Genomic DNA, 18,182 nt, shown 5'->3' on the forward strand with positions numbered 1-18,182 from the left:
AAGGTGGATATGTAGTGTCTGCATTGGAAGTATGCAAACCTATGCGTGTGTGGTATGTTGTAGCGTGATTGTAGGTCCTGGAAGGGCAATATCTCTAAAGTCAGGTGGCGAAAAAATTGGTGAAGTCGTGTAAGTCGCAGTTGCTGCCATGTCTGGAATGCCTGCGTGATATACCCCGGGAGAAAGTCCAGGTTGCCTTGTATTGGGCGATATTTACTAGTCGATCGGTGTAGACCCCAGAGTCTACAAATCTTGGCCCAGGCTCTCAGTGGATCCCTGAACAGTATATGATTTTGTATAAACGGGGATAAAGATTTCAGGTTGGCATGGGGCAGGAAGGCTAAATGGAGAGGTTTAATAATGTTGGATTCTAGGTCAGGGACAGTGTAGCAGTTCTTCTCCACCAGCCAGTCCAATATAAATCTAGAGAGGGCCACCCAATTGTACCACATTATATTGGGAAGACGGAGCCCACCCCCCCCCCCCACCGTCATTGACAAGGGAGTCCTACCTATTCTATGTTTTTTGCCTTGCCAAACAAAGGTTCCAATAGCGGATTGTAAGGATGCCGCATCTTTCTGCGTAAGGAGAAGGGGCAACATCTGTAACGGATAAAGAAGTTTAGGCAAGGCAACCATTTTAAAGAGATGTACGCTACCCGAGAGAGAGAGGGGAAGCTTCGCCCAACCCACCAACATCTGCCTAATTCCGTTAATAAGCCCACCAAGATTGAGAGAATATAACATATGAGGGTTAACATGTATCCATATGCCTAAATATTTGAAACTACCTTGAGTGGTTTTAAGACCAAAGTCCGCTAAATTCATATTGCGGAAATTTTGTAACCAGGTGGCCTCTGACTTATCAATGTTGATCTTGTACCCTGAGAACTTGCCAAAGTCATTGATTACATCTAAAAGAGGCTGCAAATTAGTGCGAGGGTCACCTACAAGGAGCAGCAGATCATCTGCGTACAGTGACAGATGTTGCTGTTGACCACATAGGTCCAGACCGGCACAATGTTGCCTGATGTAAGATGCCAGGGGTTCGATAGCTAAATCGAAAAGAAGAGGGGAGAGGGGGCATCCCTGTCTTGTTCCCTGTTGTAATGTGAAAGAGGGGGAAAGTTCCCCATTGATTAAGAGGGAAGCCTTAGGGGTTGAGTACAATCTCCGCAGAAAATCAGAGAAGTCACCCAGCACACCAAAGCGCAACAGCGACGTGTGTAGATGATCCCACTCGATCCGATCAAATGCCTTTTCGGCGTCTAGCGCCAAAAGGCAGGCATCTGGTAGCTGAGAAGGGGACTGTGCGTGTGCGTTGTACCAATAGTGGGACATGATGCCAAGTGTCTTTCTAATATTTATCACTGAGGACCTGCCCTTTACGAATCCCGTTTGATCTGTATGAACTATGTGTGGCAGGATCTTTGCCAACCTGTCTGCTAGGATTTTTGTTAGAAGTTTATAATCCCCATTTAACAGGGAGATCGGGCGGTATGAAGAAGTCTGGGTGGGATCCCTATCAGGCTTCAGTAACAGACAGATGTTGGCCTCAGAGAATCTATCATTTAATTGCTCAGTGCCCGCTAAGTAGGCCGAATACAGGGAGGAGAGAACTGGTGCCAATTCCTCTACTAATAACTTAAAATATTCTGCAGGCAGCCCATCCGGGCCAGCTGCTTTGCCCAATTTACTTTGCCTTATAGCTCTGAGAACCTCCTGAGGATTTATAGGGGAGTTCAATGAGGAGGACTGCTCCTCAGTGAGGATGGGAAGTTGCACTGCATCCCAGAAGGCACGTTTTGCTTCCATATGAATAGGCTGTTTAGAGTACAGGGAAGCGTAATAGTCTACGAATTCAGACATGATTTCTCTGTCATTGACAGTTAATGAGCCTTTAGAATTAATAGCTAGAATTTGGGATTTAGGTTTGAAAGAGTGAACTAGCCTGGCCAGTAATTTGCCGGCCTTATTACCATGACGGTAATAACGACCTTGCCGGTGAATATTGACTTTGTTATCTTGTTGAGCCAAGAAAGTATCCCTCGTCTGTTTAAGGTCATAGTATGATTTCCTAGATGCTGGCGTAGGGATGTTTAAATAATTGTTGTAAGCTGCAGTGAGTTGGGAAAGAAGAGTCCCGTCCACCCTTGTAAGTTGTTTTTTATGGTGAGTTGCAAAAGAGGTTATGTGGCCTCTCATCACCGCTTTTGAAGCGTGCCAAAATAGATCTGGAGTCCCTGAATGACAGGCATTATCAGATGCATAGTGTGTCCAGGAGGCTCTTAAGTGTTTTCGGGACTTAATATTGTGATATAGGTGGAAGGGGAATCTCCAGCCTCTATTTAGAGGCTTGGGGGGTTGGGGCTGCAGTATTAAGGAGATTGGGGTGTGGTCTGATATGGTGACCTGACCTATATTGGTGGAGAAGATTTGTGGAGTTATGCTTGGGGAAGTTAAAAAGTAATCAATGCGAGACAAGGTATGGTGTGTTTTTGAAAGGCAAGTGTAATCCCTCCCATCTGGATTTCTAGCTCTCCATACATCCAGCAAGTTCAAAGTTTCTTTGAAGGATCCAATTAGGGACACTTCACGTTTGTATCTGATCAGATGCTTTTTTAAAGTTCTAGAAATTGAGGGATCTTTAAACCTATCCAGGGGGAGAGCCTGAGCCAAGTTGAAATCACCTCCCATTATTAAAGGGGCGCTATGTGTGGCCAATATTGCCAACAAACTAGTCCAAAAGTGTGGGTAATGGACATTGGGGCCATACACATTACAGAGAGTATATGTATAAGTGTTGATCTGTAGTGATGCGACTATGTATCGTCCTTTTTTGTCTATTTCCACTTCTGTTAAAGAAGCCGCTAGACCCTTGCGCACTAGGATGGCAACTCCTCTCTTCCTACCCTCTGAAGGGGAGCCTAGAACCTGTCCTACCCAACGGATTTTCAGCTTCTCATGTTCCTCAGCTGTCAATTTTGTCTCCTGTAGCATAGCAATATCCGCCCTTAGGGAGTTTAAGTTGTGGAGAATTCTACTTCTCTTTGCCGGGGACGTAATGCCCCCCACATTCCACGCTATTATTTTAAGGGGGAGAGTCATGTCTACAAAGTGTAAAGATAGAGAGTGTGCGACCTAGTGAGTAGTACCCTAACCAGTGTCTCACGTGATGTTTGAGGCAAGTATAGGAGTAATTGACTTGCAGTTGAGGGAGGGCATAGACGAATCCTCAAGAGTGGGTGGCAAGATGAAGGAGGGGGAACCGGAGGCCTCCAGGTCACACTCCAGCAGTCACTACAAGAGAAGCAAGAACATAAAGCAGCATTAATAAAAGTATTAACACATATTTACAGTATTTTAATCTTAACATTTTATCCCATCCAGATAACTATAGGTATTCATACGGGGGAAGTTGTCACAGGAGTTATAGGTCAAAGAATGCCACGTTACTGCCTGTTTGGAAATACTGTTAATCTGACCAGCAGAACTGAAACAACTGGAGAAAAGGGAAGGATCAATGTTTCAGAATATACATATCGGTAAGACATTACAGTATAGGATGACATTTTATGAAACACATGTGGACTTTTAAGGAACTGACTGGAAGAACTATACTAAATTGAACTTTATTGGAGTTTTGTGCTACAAATTGAAAGACAGCACATCCACATTGTATACAAATAATCAAAAAATATAATTAAATGTCGACCGTATAGAAAAATATGACAGCTGGGTCTGAAATAGCCATTGTAATATTGTGCCTAAGACACATGTACACTTCCGAGGGTATCTCAGTATGATTTCAAAGGATACCAAGAGAACAAAGAAAAAAATGATAATAGAATAAACCGGAAAGTTTTTTTTTTTTTTTTTTTACTGTATCTGAATCATGACAGTTTGGGTCAATAGAGTTTATACAGAATAAATACAGACTAAGGGGCCTATCTATCAAGCTCCCCCCGTGTTTCTGGCGAGCCTGCAGGACCGCTGCTCCATAACCCTGTCCGTCTGCTCTGAGCAGGCGGACAGACATCGCCGGAATTCAAACCGATCGAGTACGATCGGGTTGATTGACACCTCCCTGCTGGCGGCCGATTGGCCGCGATTCTGCAGGGGCGGCGTTGCACAAGCAGCTCTTGTGAACTGCTGGTGCAATGCTGAATACGGAGAGTGTATTGCTCTCCGCATTCAGCGAGGTCTTGCGGACCTGATCCGCTAGGTTAAGCTTCCTTACCTTTCGCTCCTCATCTGCTGCACCTATCTGCATTTGCCTTCTCTTGATTCCATATTGTTACTTTCTCACATTCCTATGTACAGGACTTCCAGAATGGCCCCTATCTTATGGAACTCACTGCCTTGCTTCATAAGACTCTCCCCTAACTTTCAAAGTTTCAAGTGCTCCTTTAACTCTGTGTTGATGTGTTACCTATGTCCAACACTGTGGTGCATGTTGCCATCCCCCCATCTGGAGGTAGAAAGCATACCTTCATATAGTAAGGGAACACTGATATGTGTATGCATGTATGTATATATATATATATATATATATATATATATACTGTGTGTATATATAAGTATATATAAATATATATATATATATATATATATATATATATTTTTATTTTTATTTTATTTTTTTACAAAAAAAGTTGGCAACATTTTTTTTCAGATCAGAAACATTGCACAGATAATTAGATTAGAATACTTTGAAGAGACATTAAACTCAAAATATTATATTTTGCACATTAATTATTTATTTAGTTATATATGTTCATTGGGCTATATTACAAGTGGAGTGTTATTTAACACTCCCGCTCAAGCGTTAACTGTGCTAGAAGTAAGCTTTTTGCGCGTGTCAGGTTGTGCTCCTATTACAAGTTGAAAGTAAACTGTTTTTGCTCGTGTGCTAACCCGACGAACGTAAAAAGCTGAATTTACAATATTGCGCGTGCGGTAACCTTTTCCCCCATAGAAGTCAATGGAGCAAAAAAAAGTGGGAAAAAAACTACTAGGGCAAGCTCTATTGCATATTCTCAAGTGCGCTAACTCAACATGAAAATAGGAATATTTCACATTCCAATGTTCTTCACATAGCAGACTATTTTATATATATTCATAAATACATATTTATATATTTATATATATTTCTGTAGGTAATATGGTAAAATATATATCTATACTGTATATAAATAGATGACTATATATAGGTAAAGATATATATATATATATATATATATATATATATATATATATATATATATATATAGGAACATATTCTACTATGTGCAGAATAATGGAATGTGAAATATTTACAGTAAATACACAGTATAAAACAATTAAATATGAAGACTGTATTGCATTAATATGTTTTTACATGTTTTCATCTACTTGACTGTAGAGGGCTCCAATTCACTTTTATATATATATATATATATATATATATATATATATATATATATATATATATATATATATATATGTGTGTGTGTGTATATATGTGTGTACATATGTGTTTATGTGTGTATATATGTCTGTAAATACATATATGCACATATAAATACGTTACTTCAATTGCGCTCAAGCTACTGCGTTTACTTTCAACTTTGTAGTACGAGCGGAAAAACCCCACAATAAGCCCCTTTTTTCTTGCGCATTACTGTTAGTGCTCCACTCGTAATATAGCCCATTATCATTACATTATTTAAAGGGACAGTAAACACCAGCATTTTTGATGTTTAAAAAGAAAGATAATCCCTTTATTACCCATTCCCCAGTTTTGCATAACCAACACTGTTATAGAAATACACATTTTACCTCTGTGATTATCTTGTATCTAAGCCTCTGCAAACTGCCCCCTTATTTCAGTTCTTTTGACAGACTTGCATTTTAGCCAATCAGTGCTCACTCCAGGGTAACGTCACGTGCATGAAATCAATGTTATCTATATGAAACACATTAACTTATGCCCTCTAGTGGTCAAAATGCATTCAGATTAGAGGCAGTCATCAAGGGCTCACAAATCAGCATATGAACCTCCTAGAATTATCTTTCAACTAAGAATACCAAGAGAACAAAGCAAAATTGGTGATAAAAGTAAATTGGAAAGTTGTTTAAAATTACATTCCCTATTTAAATCATGTAAGGTTTTTTTGGACTTGACTGTCCCTTTAAACATGTTAAACATTTTTTTATGATGCTATTTAAATTTTAAACGTGAAAGGAAGTGCACATTTGGGCACAACTAGTAAGAGTAATAAATTACTTACTTGCAGATTCCAGTAGGCTACAGTTCTTCCAGCAATGCTATTTATATCTTTAATTAATTATTGGCCTGATAGCTACTTAAAGATCAATGAAGAGTAAGAATTATTTTTTTATTTTTTTAAGATTTTTCTTATCTTTTAGTATTTAAGATATCTTAAATACACATTATTAAAAAAAAAACAATCTTTAAATTTGCATTCATCACTTTGTAATCTATGTTTCTACAGATGTCTTATGACTCCAGAAAATGCAGATCCTCAGTTTGTTTTAAAGTACAGAGGACCAGTAAGCATGAAGGGAAAAACTGACCCAATGCAAGTCTGGTTTTTATCCAGAAAGGGTTCAGAAACAGAGGTATGACTAATTAGAGTGTAATTCCTTTATTACAACAAAAGCATACACAAGACATTTAATATCTAAACATCTGAGAAATATAACTGTACTCAGCAATAATGAATAGGTTTCTACAACATGGCATTTGTATATTAATGTATATGATTGTTACACTTTGTTACTATCCTTCCATGAATAAATGACTAGTTCTTTATGTCCATATTCAGTATATATATAAAAACATACTTCTTGTGCTACTTAAGGTGTTTTCCTATAAAAATATTTTTTTTGGATTTTTACAAAATTGTACAAATATTTATTCTCTCAATCCTTTCTCTGCCAGAGAGGACTAAAGCACAGATGACTTCTCTGGTAGCCACATATATCAAGGATATACCTGTTGCAAGCTTTCCTTTTAGTGCTCCTTAAGAGGGCACAAGCTGAACAATAACTTAATTAACAATGTACTAACATTTGGCTCTAGAGTGCTTTATTAACCTATGTAAATAGAAACGTATTGCATTATATTTTAGTCCCAATACAACTTAAATGTAAATTAAACAAGCAATCAATAGCAGATGCAAAAATAAATAAATTCCAAGATAAATAAGGATTCCTTTAGCCATGATACATTCAATTTTGTGGTTTCTTAACCCAGCTAGGTCTTTTCATTTGTTTATAAATGTGATTTTTTTTTTCTTTGACCTTGTGAATAGTTGAACTATTTACCTGACACATTGCCATTATTAGTGGCATCTTATCTAAATTGCTTCATGTTGGTCAGGTGTCATTTAGGTATAAATAGGAAAGGAAAGAAATTAAATGCTGTTATTTTAAGGTTGTAATCAGAGTAGTTTGTAAAAAAAAGAAGTAGGTGTCATAAAGAAAGAACAATAATGAATGCTTCTTAAAGGTACAGTGTACTGTAAAATGGTATCCCCTTTAATGTGTTACCAATGAACCATTTGGCCTGCTGTAGTGTATTAAATTATTTACACATATCTCCTTTACCTATTCGGCTTTGTTGATATAGAGAGATAACATGAGCAGGTCTGCTCTTTCTGAAAGCTCAGTCCATTTAAATTGGTATTTCCTTGAGAATAATTGATAATGGTTTAAATGTCACAAAAATAAACCTAAATGATCAACATACGCTGTTGCTGGTATAACAAATAATATTTCAGTACACTGTCTGTTTAATACAGTGTTTCCCAAACCATTAACAGACCAGATATTCATTATATCTTAACTAGAGCACAGTTGTAAAATCAGCTCACCAATCAGCTTATTATTTCACCGGTGCTCTTGTTAAAAAGTAATGAATATCTGGCCATTTAAGGGTCCTGGGGACTAGAGTTGGGAAACACTAGTTCAATGTTATTGAAGAATGTGTGAAACTACTAAGTGTTTACAGGAAAGTGTTGTCCGGATTTTAAAGTTAATAACAATTAATGATAACAGTATAAATGTTTAATATTACATTATTAAATCATAGCCCCTAAACGATAAAAAATACATCATAGTGCTCAATGTCCCAAGAAGCGGAGACCGCTTACTGCAACTTGCAAAGCTGCAGTCATATAAACGCTGCTTTTTAACCTCTCCACGCCACCTGAGTTGCAGTAGAAAATCTGAGCAGTGGATGCAGTGTCTTCTTCCTGCATGCCGTGAAGACTAGCAGATAGGTTCCCAAGTTATGAACCTAGTCAGTCCGTCCCTTACTACAAGGGGGAACACAGAGTTTTCAAGGATATTTGACAGTAGGTATCTATAATAGAAGGGAAATAAAATAAACAATAGTTTTTTTTAGCTATGCTAACAATTATAATTTTTTTAGACTAACAAATATACTTCCTCTCTTGCACCCATGGCCAACAAAATTTAAAAAAAAAACTAGAAGTTAATGATTAAATATTTTTTTAAAGTCATTAGCAAATAATGCATCTCTAAAATCCCTAATTTATAAAAAGGGTAGTTATAAATGGATAAAGGGACAAAAAAAGCCAGTAGTATGCCAGGGCTGTACCACTACAGACAATGTTTTAACACCTTTTTCAATGTAAGCGTGTTAAAGGTTAGCCTATTTTAACTCAGAGACTGATAGTTTGTGCCCACAACAGGTGACAATTATAAAGCCTAGAGAGATAGTGATTGGTGCCTATCACAGTGCACTAGCTAGCTCATCAGTCAAGCTCATGCATTAAAGGGTACACAGTACAATCTGTGGCTAAGCACAATTCAGCACCTGGGAGCACACTTTTTTAATCTGCTTTAATTTGCAATGAGTCGTAAAATAGTGCGTTCTACTGACTATGTAACTTTATAGAATACTTTGTATGTATATGGCTATCCATTGAGATATAAATCCTACACTTAAAGCAGAAATATGAGCAGATTAGATGTGCCATATACTAAAGCTTATGCTTCTTTATGCTAATAAAGAGACATTAACAGTTTTACTAAAATTATGCTTGCAAATATGAGGCTTTATTAAACAATACTATGAAAAACAATAACTGATAAAAAACAAACATAGGAACTAAGAACAAACAAAACTCACTCACTGGAAAGTCTTCTGTGCACGTATGCGTCTGGCATAGTGCATTTTGCTTTTTTTTATGGATCTAACCTTCACAGAGAAATTAAAATCTTAAGGATAGTTTGCATGTCACGTATATTGCACTAATAACTGTTAACTTTTTACATTTTTTTTCCTACATGCCTTCAAGGAATAAATATTCTTTTGGATTTGAAGAAAAAGAATGAAACAGAATCAACTCTGCTCTATATTTTTGAGAGAGTAGTCACGCTCACTTTTGCACACAAAGTATTTTACATTTCCTCTTCTGCAGCTAGCGTCTTTAGACTGTGCGCACTCTACAAACATCTTATTTATTGTCATTTTATGTTCCAGTTATATTTCCTAAATATTCCAATATAATAAATAGTATGTTTTGCCCTGGTGGCAATATTGCGTATGCCAAAAAATACTACTTAAAATATATTTTAAGTGATTATTGTTATCTACATGGATTGTTAAAAAAAAAGAAATGTTTATTTTATGATTGTTTCAAATAAATCACTACTGTAGATATTTAAATACTCTGCTATTGTTGTGAACATGTAATTTAATATGATATGTTTCTAGAAAGGGAATGTTTTAGAAAGGCAGCTGTACATATTTTTGTTTATATTGTTCTGGATACTTGAAACAGAAAGACCTGGTGCAGAAAGCCTGTTCTTAAAAATGTACTATATTATCTGCTCTTAAAGGGACACAAAACTGCATTAAGAAAAGGCTTTAATGCATTAGACCATTTTCTCATTGGATAATTGCTTGGCTATAACTATTTGTTCCCCCCCCCCCCCCACACACACACACACAAATGGATCAGCTCCACAGCAGCAATACACTTCTGTTCCTGAGCTGGACAAAGCAGTAGTTGGTGACTATTCATGTATGTCGCTTGTGAGTGGTTTACAGGCCCATGTTCAGCTAAAGATCAACAGTACCTTGCAGCTCTGAAGCTGACTTTCAGTATTTGTTTCAAACTTTTAGGGGTGGGTTAACCATTTGGTTATATACAAACTGCAATAAGAAAATTATATAACATATTAGATCATTTTTTTTATTGCAGCTTTATGTCCCTTTAAGGTCTTTGCCCATAAGATGTACACCTAAAGGGCGATGATACCCAGATGTTGAAACACTTGAAAGTGATGCAGCATAGCTGTAAAAAGCTGACTAGAAAATATCACCTGAACATCTCTATGTAAAAAAGAAAGATATTTTACATCAAAATGTCCTAAGTATTCACACACCCTTGTAAAGGACTTTAAGCAGCAAATCAGTATGCCTGTCCTGGGAGCTGCAAGGGAGCTTTCCACATGCACACTCATGTTATTTCCCTATTCAGTTTAAGGAAGTTTACTATGAAATCTCATGAAAGTTAAGTGAAATCTTATGAGTTCACAGTAAAAGAGTTCATGACCTCAGCACTGCTGATGCTGATTGGTTGCTGTTCATTTCTTCCATTTTTATTTATTTTTTTACCTGCAGCTCGGCAGTAACTTAAAGGGACAGTAAACCTTATCGCTGTATTACAGACCCGCTCTCTGTACTCTGCTGAGCGGGTCTGTTGTTTTTACTAAGCGCATCAGGCCAGCTGTATACAGGGAGTGCAGAATTATTAGGCAAATGAGTATTTTGACCACATCATCCTCTTTATGCATGTTGTCTTACTCCAAGCTGTATAGGCTCGAAAGCCTACTACCAATTAAGCATATTAGGTGATGTGCATCTCTGTAATGAGAAGGGGTGTGGTCTAATGACATCAACACCCTATATCAGGTGTGCATAATTATTAGGCAACTTCCTTTCCTTTGGCAAAATGGGTCAAAAGAAGGACTTGACAGGCTCAGAAAAGTAAAAAATAGTGAGATGAGGGGAACTTCCGGGCAGCGGCCATGATCGGTTGCAAGTTGCGTGCTGCTGCAGTTTCTTTCTAATAAATGCAGAAATCCACTCTATAATTGATCGATCTACCTAATTTGTGACTGGAGCTGACTTATATTTTGGACACTGCACCTATCTCATTTCGTGTTTCAACATTTACTGCTGGCATCGGCGCCCGGAGCCGTTACAAGATCTCGGCCTACTGCATACCCCCCGGCAGGGCGCCTGTGGCCCTGTCGTTAGGCGGCACCTATAGTGCTGTAACTTAAACCTAGACGCAAGCTACAGACAAGACAGCAACCTGTGGGAATGGAAGAGCTTATTGTACAAGGGATTCGAGAGCTGCTGGCGGCTCACCATGCCGCGCTAGGAGAGTCTTTGCACGCCGCTTTTGGCTCCCCCAGCCTACAGAATACACCCGTTCCCTTACCATGCTCTAGTGATAGTGCCACTGGGAGATCACGACACCAAACGCCTAACACTCCGTCTGAGATGAGCGACTCGGACATAGATAGTGAGACTCTAAATGTGGGGGCTACACCTGCAGAGATCATAGCTGAGAAGATAACGGAGCCCTTAGGATTGCTGATACCGCCAGGAGAAACCATGCCTCCTGACAACGTAACCACTACCAAGTTGTCTGCCTCTTTATCTGAGACTTCCAAGAGAGGTATACCACGCCTCAGAGTTCAAGTTTTACCTACTGCCTGTGGAGTTGCTGCATCGCTTAGGTCCAGGTGGGTCTTTGCTGAAGCCGGTGCTGATCTTTGTACTATACGAGTCAACCCTCCTGGTCTCAGGGAGCCCGTGATGACCACAGACTTATCCTGTTTGCCACAGCACGATATTCATAGCACCTACTGGGTCCTTGCCTACAGAGAGATGTCCCTCCTAATCTTTGCACTGCAGGCACCCAGAGAACTTTTTTGTAAATCCGGAGTGGGGTAAGACTAAACAGTTTCACATCCCCAAGCATTATCCCCCTCACTTGAAGGCTAAGGGGACTCTGATCATACTGGCTCCTGGCGGTCACAACAAATTATAATATGGGGACTTAGAAGTTTATACTGTTTACTTTCTTGTTTTTATTTGCCACAGTTCCTAATATCAATCAATCTATGTTAATGTAGGCTGTCTGCTTAGAATTTGCTCAGCATAATATGTCACTAATATGTCAAACCATGATCAGGTGGCTCTCTACAGACTTTCTCTAATCTCATCTATACACCTTAGATATAGCTGAAAGTTTCTATATAACCTTGTTTAACTGTTTTATTAAGGAACACAGTATTAGCTATGACAACATGTTCCCTACTGTATCCACACGTACCATGTTCAGATTGTCTGTCAGTGTTATCTTATTGCAAGCCTACCCCTTAACCCCTTTCTCTTCTCTGCTTTGTGCTGTCTGCGGCCGAGATAGCACAGCGTTAATATTCAAACCTAGAGGGTAATAAGGGGGTTTATGGCTTCTCTATTGTTTAGCGTTTGTGTATTTGCAGTGACTAATGTATTTTGTGGAAGCATTTGAACATATCCAAAGGACCCTTCTTTTATTTTAACTTCTATTTTGTGTCAGTGTTCCTTTGATGAGATTGGACAATAGGTCATTCAGAGGAATGTGTTCCCTACTCACTCCTGTTAGTTTTAGTTTAGGGTAACCTTTAAATATCCCTAACTATAATAATTTTGACTGGGCATACCCCTTTTGGCTTAATAAGGCCTCACATTTGGACAATGACTTAGTCTGGCTCTTATCCATATTATGAACCCCCCACAGGTTATAGTATTATTATTTCCATGTATAGAGGTAGCTTGCTAGCAATCTATTCAGTTGAATATATTCCCGTGAGGTTACACATGCGGGGATATTACTATTTCTTGAATGATCATATCTGTTATACTAGACTCTGATGGTAAATTCACTCCATTGAAAATAAATTTCATTTTTCCCCTACCTAGCAAATATATAGCACCCTACCCTGTTAAATAGTTCATCAGAAATATAGTATCAATATATAAAAAATAAGAGGTCCTTCATTTGGAGTCCATGAGTGGCCCCTGCACATTAAGGTTTTCCCACCTTATACTATATTAACTATAACTATGTGGTCCAAGAGTGGCCACTCACATCATTAGGTGGGTTTACAGTTTGATCAGCAATTATTGCCTGTACTGAAAGTGTAATGTGCCATTTAATTATACTGTGCATTCCCCTCACTTGTTTTTGTAGCTTAACCTGCAACAATTTGCTTTCTTTCGTATGTATGTTATGGCAACTATTAATTGTATGTTTTGAAAAGAACCTCAATTAAAAAAAAAAAAAAAAAAAAATAGTGAGATATCTTGCAGAGGGATGCAGCACTCTTAAAATTGCAAAGCTTTTGAAGCGTGATCATCGAACAATCAAGCGTTTCATTCAAAATAGTCAACAGGGTCGCAAGAAGCGTGTGGAAAAACCAAGGCGCAAAATAACTGCCCATGAACTGAGAAAAGTCAAGCGTGCAGCTGCCAAGATGCCACTTGCCACCAGTTTGGCCATATTTCAGAGCTGCAACATCACTGGAGTGCCCAAAAGCACAAGGTGTGCAATACTCAGAGACATGGCCAAGGTAAGAAAGGCTGAAAGACGACCACCACTGAACAAGACACACAAGCTGAAACGTCAAGACTGGGCCAAGAAATATCTCAAGACTGATTTTTCTAAGGTTTTATGGACTGATGAAATGAGAGTGAGTCTTGATGGGCCAGATGGATGGGCCCGTGGCTGGATTGGTAAAGGGCAGAGAGCTCAAGTCCGACTCAGACGCCAGCAAGGTGGAGGTGGAGTTTGGGCTGGTATCATCAAAGATGAGCTTGTGGGGCCTTTTCGGGTTGAGGATGGAGTCAAGCTCAACTCCCAGTCCTACTGCCAGTTTCTGGAAGACACCTTCTTCAAGCAGTGGTACAGGAAGAAGTCTGCATCCTTCAAGAAAAACATGATTTTCATGCAGGACAATGCTCCATCACACGCTTCCAAGTACTCCACAGCGTGGCTGGCAAGAAAGGGTATAAAAGAAGAAAATCTAATGATATGGCCTCCTTTTTCACCTGATCTGAACCCCATTGAGAACCTGTGGTCCATCATCAAATGTGAGATTTACAAGGAGGGAAAACAGTACACCTCTCTGAACAGTGTCTGGGAGGCTGTGGTTGCTGCTGCACGCAATGTTGATGGTGAACAGATCAAAACACTGACAGAATCCATGGATGGCAGGCTTTTGAGTGTCCTTGCAAAGAAAGGTGGCTATATTGGTCACTGATTTGTTTTTGATTTGTTTTTGAATGTCAGAAATGTATATTTGTGAATGTTGAGATGTTATATTGGTTTCACTGGTAAAAATAAATAATTGAAATGGGTATATATTTGTTTTTTGTTAAGTTGCCTAATAATTATGCACAGTAATAGTCACCTGCACACACAGATATCCCCCTAAAATAGCTATAACTAAAAACAAACTAAAAACTACTTCCAAAACTATTCAGCTTTGATATTAATGAGTTTTTTGGGTTCATTGAGAACATGGTTGTTGTTCAATAATAAAATTAATCCTCAAAAATACAACTTGCCTAATAATTCTGCACTCCCTGTAGTCACAGCCCGGCCCGACCGCGCCATTAGACACAGTGCAGCTCGCTCCTGCTCTGTCTGACAGCGGGAGCGAGCTGCACTGTGTCTAATGGCGCAGTCGGGCCGGGCTGTGACTATACAGCTGGCCCGATGCGCTCAGTAAAAACAACAGACCCGCTCAGCAGAGTACAGAGAGCGGGTCTGTAAAACAGCGATATTTTTCCAAAATAAAAAGGAAATATTATGTTTTAAAAAGTTTGGCTAATGTAATGTTATATAATTCTGCACTATGTGCAGAATTATATAACATTCTTTTTAAGGTTTACTGTCCCTTTAAAGATAACTTTTTACACAGAACTTACTCTGTTGAGCTGAGGAAATTGCGAGGTAAAATATCTTCCTTTTTTACACAGAGATTGTCAGATGATATTTTCCTGTCAACTTTTCACAGTTATGCTGCATCACTTTCGAGTGATTTATCATATGAGTATTATGTCCCTTTAATGCTGCCTTTTTTATTTTACCTTGTGCAAAAATAATGATTACATTTTCATACACAAACTTATAGTTTAGGCCTCAATATGGTCTGAACGAAAAACAACTTCCTGTTACTTGTAGCTCATTTGCCTCTTTGGTACATTCCTTGTATTCTAATTATTTATTCTAGATGTAAAACATTATGCACTATTTACAACAGTTACTTTCACCTGAAATATGTCTAACCAGAATTAACACTATGTAGTCCTGTTATAGTTGCATTAATATCTATACACATACTGTATGTGCCATTTGATATAGTAAATAGACGAGTTAATGAGACAGTCTAGATTGTTTATGCATTAGTGTCTGTCCCTTGCAAACTATGGCCAAGATTACAAGTTGAGTGCAATAATGCAAGCGACATGGAATGCATAATCTATAATGGTTGCATTTTTGCACAAGCCAATTTTAATTATTTATTGTTAGCTCTGTGCTGTAATATTCATGTCAGATAGCACAGGTGCTTTATATCCCTCAGACACTAAGGGCCCTAAAGCAGGGATGATCAACTGACCCTCAATCTGTTCCTGTTTCAGATTTTTGAAATATCTTATCTCTTTAGCTCCTACCAAAAAACTTTTTTCCTTATTAACCCTCCGTTGCACGTTTTAAGCTTAAATTCACTCCTTGCATTCAATCTATATAATTGTTAATGTCAATTTGAATGTAACAATAGCAGGTTTTGAAACTTAATAACAAGTTTTCAAAATTGTTAAAGTGAAGGTCAATTTAGATGAATCGGTGCCCGGTTTTTAATAATCCTATTAAAAACAAGGGCACTTTAATTTATCAAAATTGACATTTCACTTGTTTTCTTTAAATACTTACCTTTTAATCCTGACAGCCGCTGCAGCGCTTCCTCCGCCCGTCGCAAGCCCTCTTCGCAGGGTCCAAAATGACGAGGAAGCCAGATTCGTCATTTCTGACGTATGAAGAGGCTTCCGACTGCCGGGGGAATCGCTGGAGCAGCTGTGAAGATTAAAAGGTAAGTATTTGAAGAAAATGAGTGAAATGTCAATTTAGATAAATTAAAGTGCCCTTGTTTTTAAATTGGATTATTAAAAACCGGGCACTGATTCATCTAAATTGACCTTCACTTTAAATAAAAAAGCTATATTTTGGATTGTGTGAGTGCAAAACTTAATTGACAGATTATAATATGAGCTACATCTGATTACCATTGAAAGGTGTATAGGTATCAGGTGCCATAGAAATGCTTTGGTTAACAAGTAACTTGAAATGCCTGATCAAACTATACTGTTTGCATGAGGCTGAGCTCAAAGTAACACACTGCTCGTTATTGACTGAGCTTGACTTGTAATCTTGGCCTGTGTGTTTAACGCACAAACAAATGGTATAATCACATAGCCAAAGTCCTTCTAAGGAGCCAAAACACATTGTAACAAATGAGCAAGATTGTGAGCCAATGACAAGTGGCATATGCACATAGCAGCCAGTCACTGACTGTGTCCTGTACGGAAACTGCAATTTGGTGTGGCTACTGAAAGGGACTTTATCTATATTTTTAACCTTTACAGCTGTTAGCAACGGTACTGAAAAAATAACCTGCTCTAAAGAATTATATTGTAAAAAGTACAGTCAGATCATTTTAACAGAAAAAAATATTATAATATTTTGTAACACTTTGAGAATACAAGTGGTTGTAAATATTAATAGAAAATAGGTATTTTACTATTGTGCTGCACGCTGCATTTAGATATTAATCAATCATAAAGGACTATAATATCTTAAGTCTATATTATGATTATTGCTACAGTATAGTACATATTGTGATAATATTGCTATAGTATAATACATATTGTAATGATATTGCTATAGTATAGTACATATTGTAATGATATTGCTACAGTATAGTACATATTGTGATAATATTGCTATAGTATAATACATATTGTAATGATATTGCTATAGTATAGTACATATTGTAATGATATTGCTATAGTATAGTACATATTGTAATGATATTTCTATTGAATAGTACAGTTCATGTTGTAATGTATTCCTGAATATATTTATGCTATTTGTATCAATAATTGTTCATGTGAAAATCATCTATAATAAATTATTTTTTTCTTAGTGTTTAACACTTCTTTTTTCTAATCAATATGATACATGAATCTTGGCAATTGTGATGAAATTAATTATTTATTATTTATTTTTATTTGCCTTTTTACTATCTTCTTTACTTTTTATGCCACTTAAAATCAAAGAAAATTACGACAGCTAAAGAAAAACATTTTTCCCACATATCTAAATGGCAAAACAGATTCCACAGATTAACGCTGCTATAGATTAAATCAGTAAAGGAGGGATAATAAGACTCAAGACTGATGAGTAGTGGAAGGAGTTAAACAAATAGCAAACTGTCTAAATTATTACTTTTGTTCAGTCTTCACAACAGATTATAAAAATAGTAAAAATGATTAAGGGATGCTACTGAAATATAATGCTACTGTTTCTACATTGTGGTCTTGATTTCTGGCTACTGTATGGTAATTTAGATGATGTGTATATATATATATATATATATATATATATACTGTATTTATATATATATTAGATGTGTGCATTATGATCCTTTGTGAGGATACGAATGCAGAAGTAAGGAGCCGTTTGTTCCCTTTGGATATTTTCTTAGTGGGATTGATTCCTGTAAAAGATCCCCATTCTAAGATTTGGATTTGCACAGATCTTAGAGTGAGGATCTTTTACAGGAATCAATCCAGCTAAGAAAATATCTGAAAGGAATAAGCAGCTCCTTCCTTCCGCATTCGGATCCTCACAAAGGATACAAATGCACACATCTAATATATAACTCCAATAGTCCTCTATACCCCACACACCATAGTACCTGAGAGGGAGGCAGCACTCACTGGTGTTTTCAAATGCAAAGCTTTAATGTGACGTTTCAGGGTAATGAGCCCCTTCTTCAGACCTTCACCCCGACCTTCTT

At 37.7% G+C, this 18,182-nt stretch overlaps 1 protein-coding gene across 2 annotated transcripts in view; it reads left to right on the top strand.

Annotated features, from left to right (window-relative positions):
• The window catches only part of GUCY1B1 (guanylate cyclase 1 soluble subunit beta 1), a 396,478-nt gene that overhangs the window by 150,801 nt on the left and 227,495 nt on the right, over positions 1-18,182 (top strand). Inside the window, exons 12-14 of one of the 2 annotated variants that reach the window (XM_053703768.1) lie at positions 3,390-3,544; positions 6,497-6,623; positions 9,332-10,330. In XM_053703768.1, the coding sequence (XP_053559743.1) occupies positions 3,390-3,544; positions 6,497-6,623; positions 9,332-9,337 (288 nt within the window). In that variant the 3' untranslated portion in view covers positions 9,338-10,330. Of the gene's footprint in view, positions 1-3,389; positions 3,545-6,496; positions 6,624-9,331; positions 10,331-18,182 lie in introns of those variants that run through there. The other variant, XM_053703767.1, reaches the window with a different exon arrangement.

The sequence above is a fragment of the Bombina bombina genome, chromosome 2 (assembly GCF_027579735.1).
Source record: "Bombina bombina isolate aBomBom1 chromosome 2, aBomBom1.pri, whole genome shotgun sequence".
Classification (NCBI taxonomy): domain Eukaryota; kingdom Metazoa; phylum Chordata; class Amphibia; order Anura; family Bombinatoridae; genus Bombina; species Bombina bombina.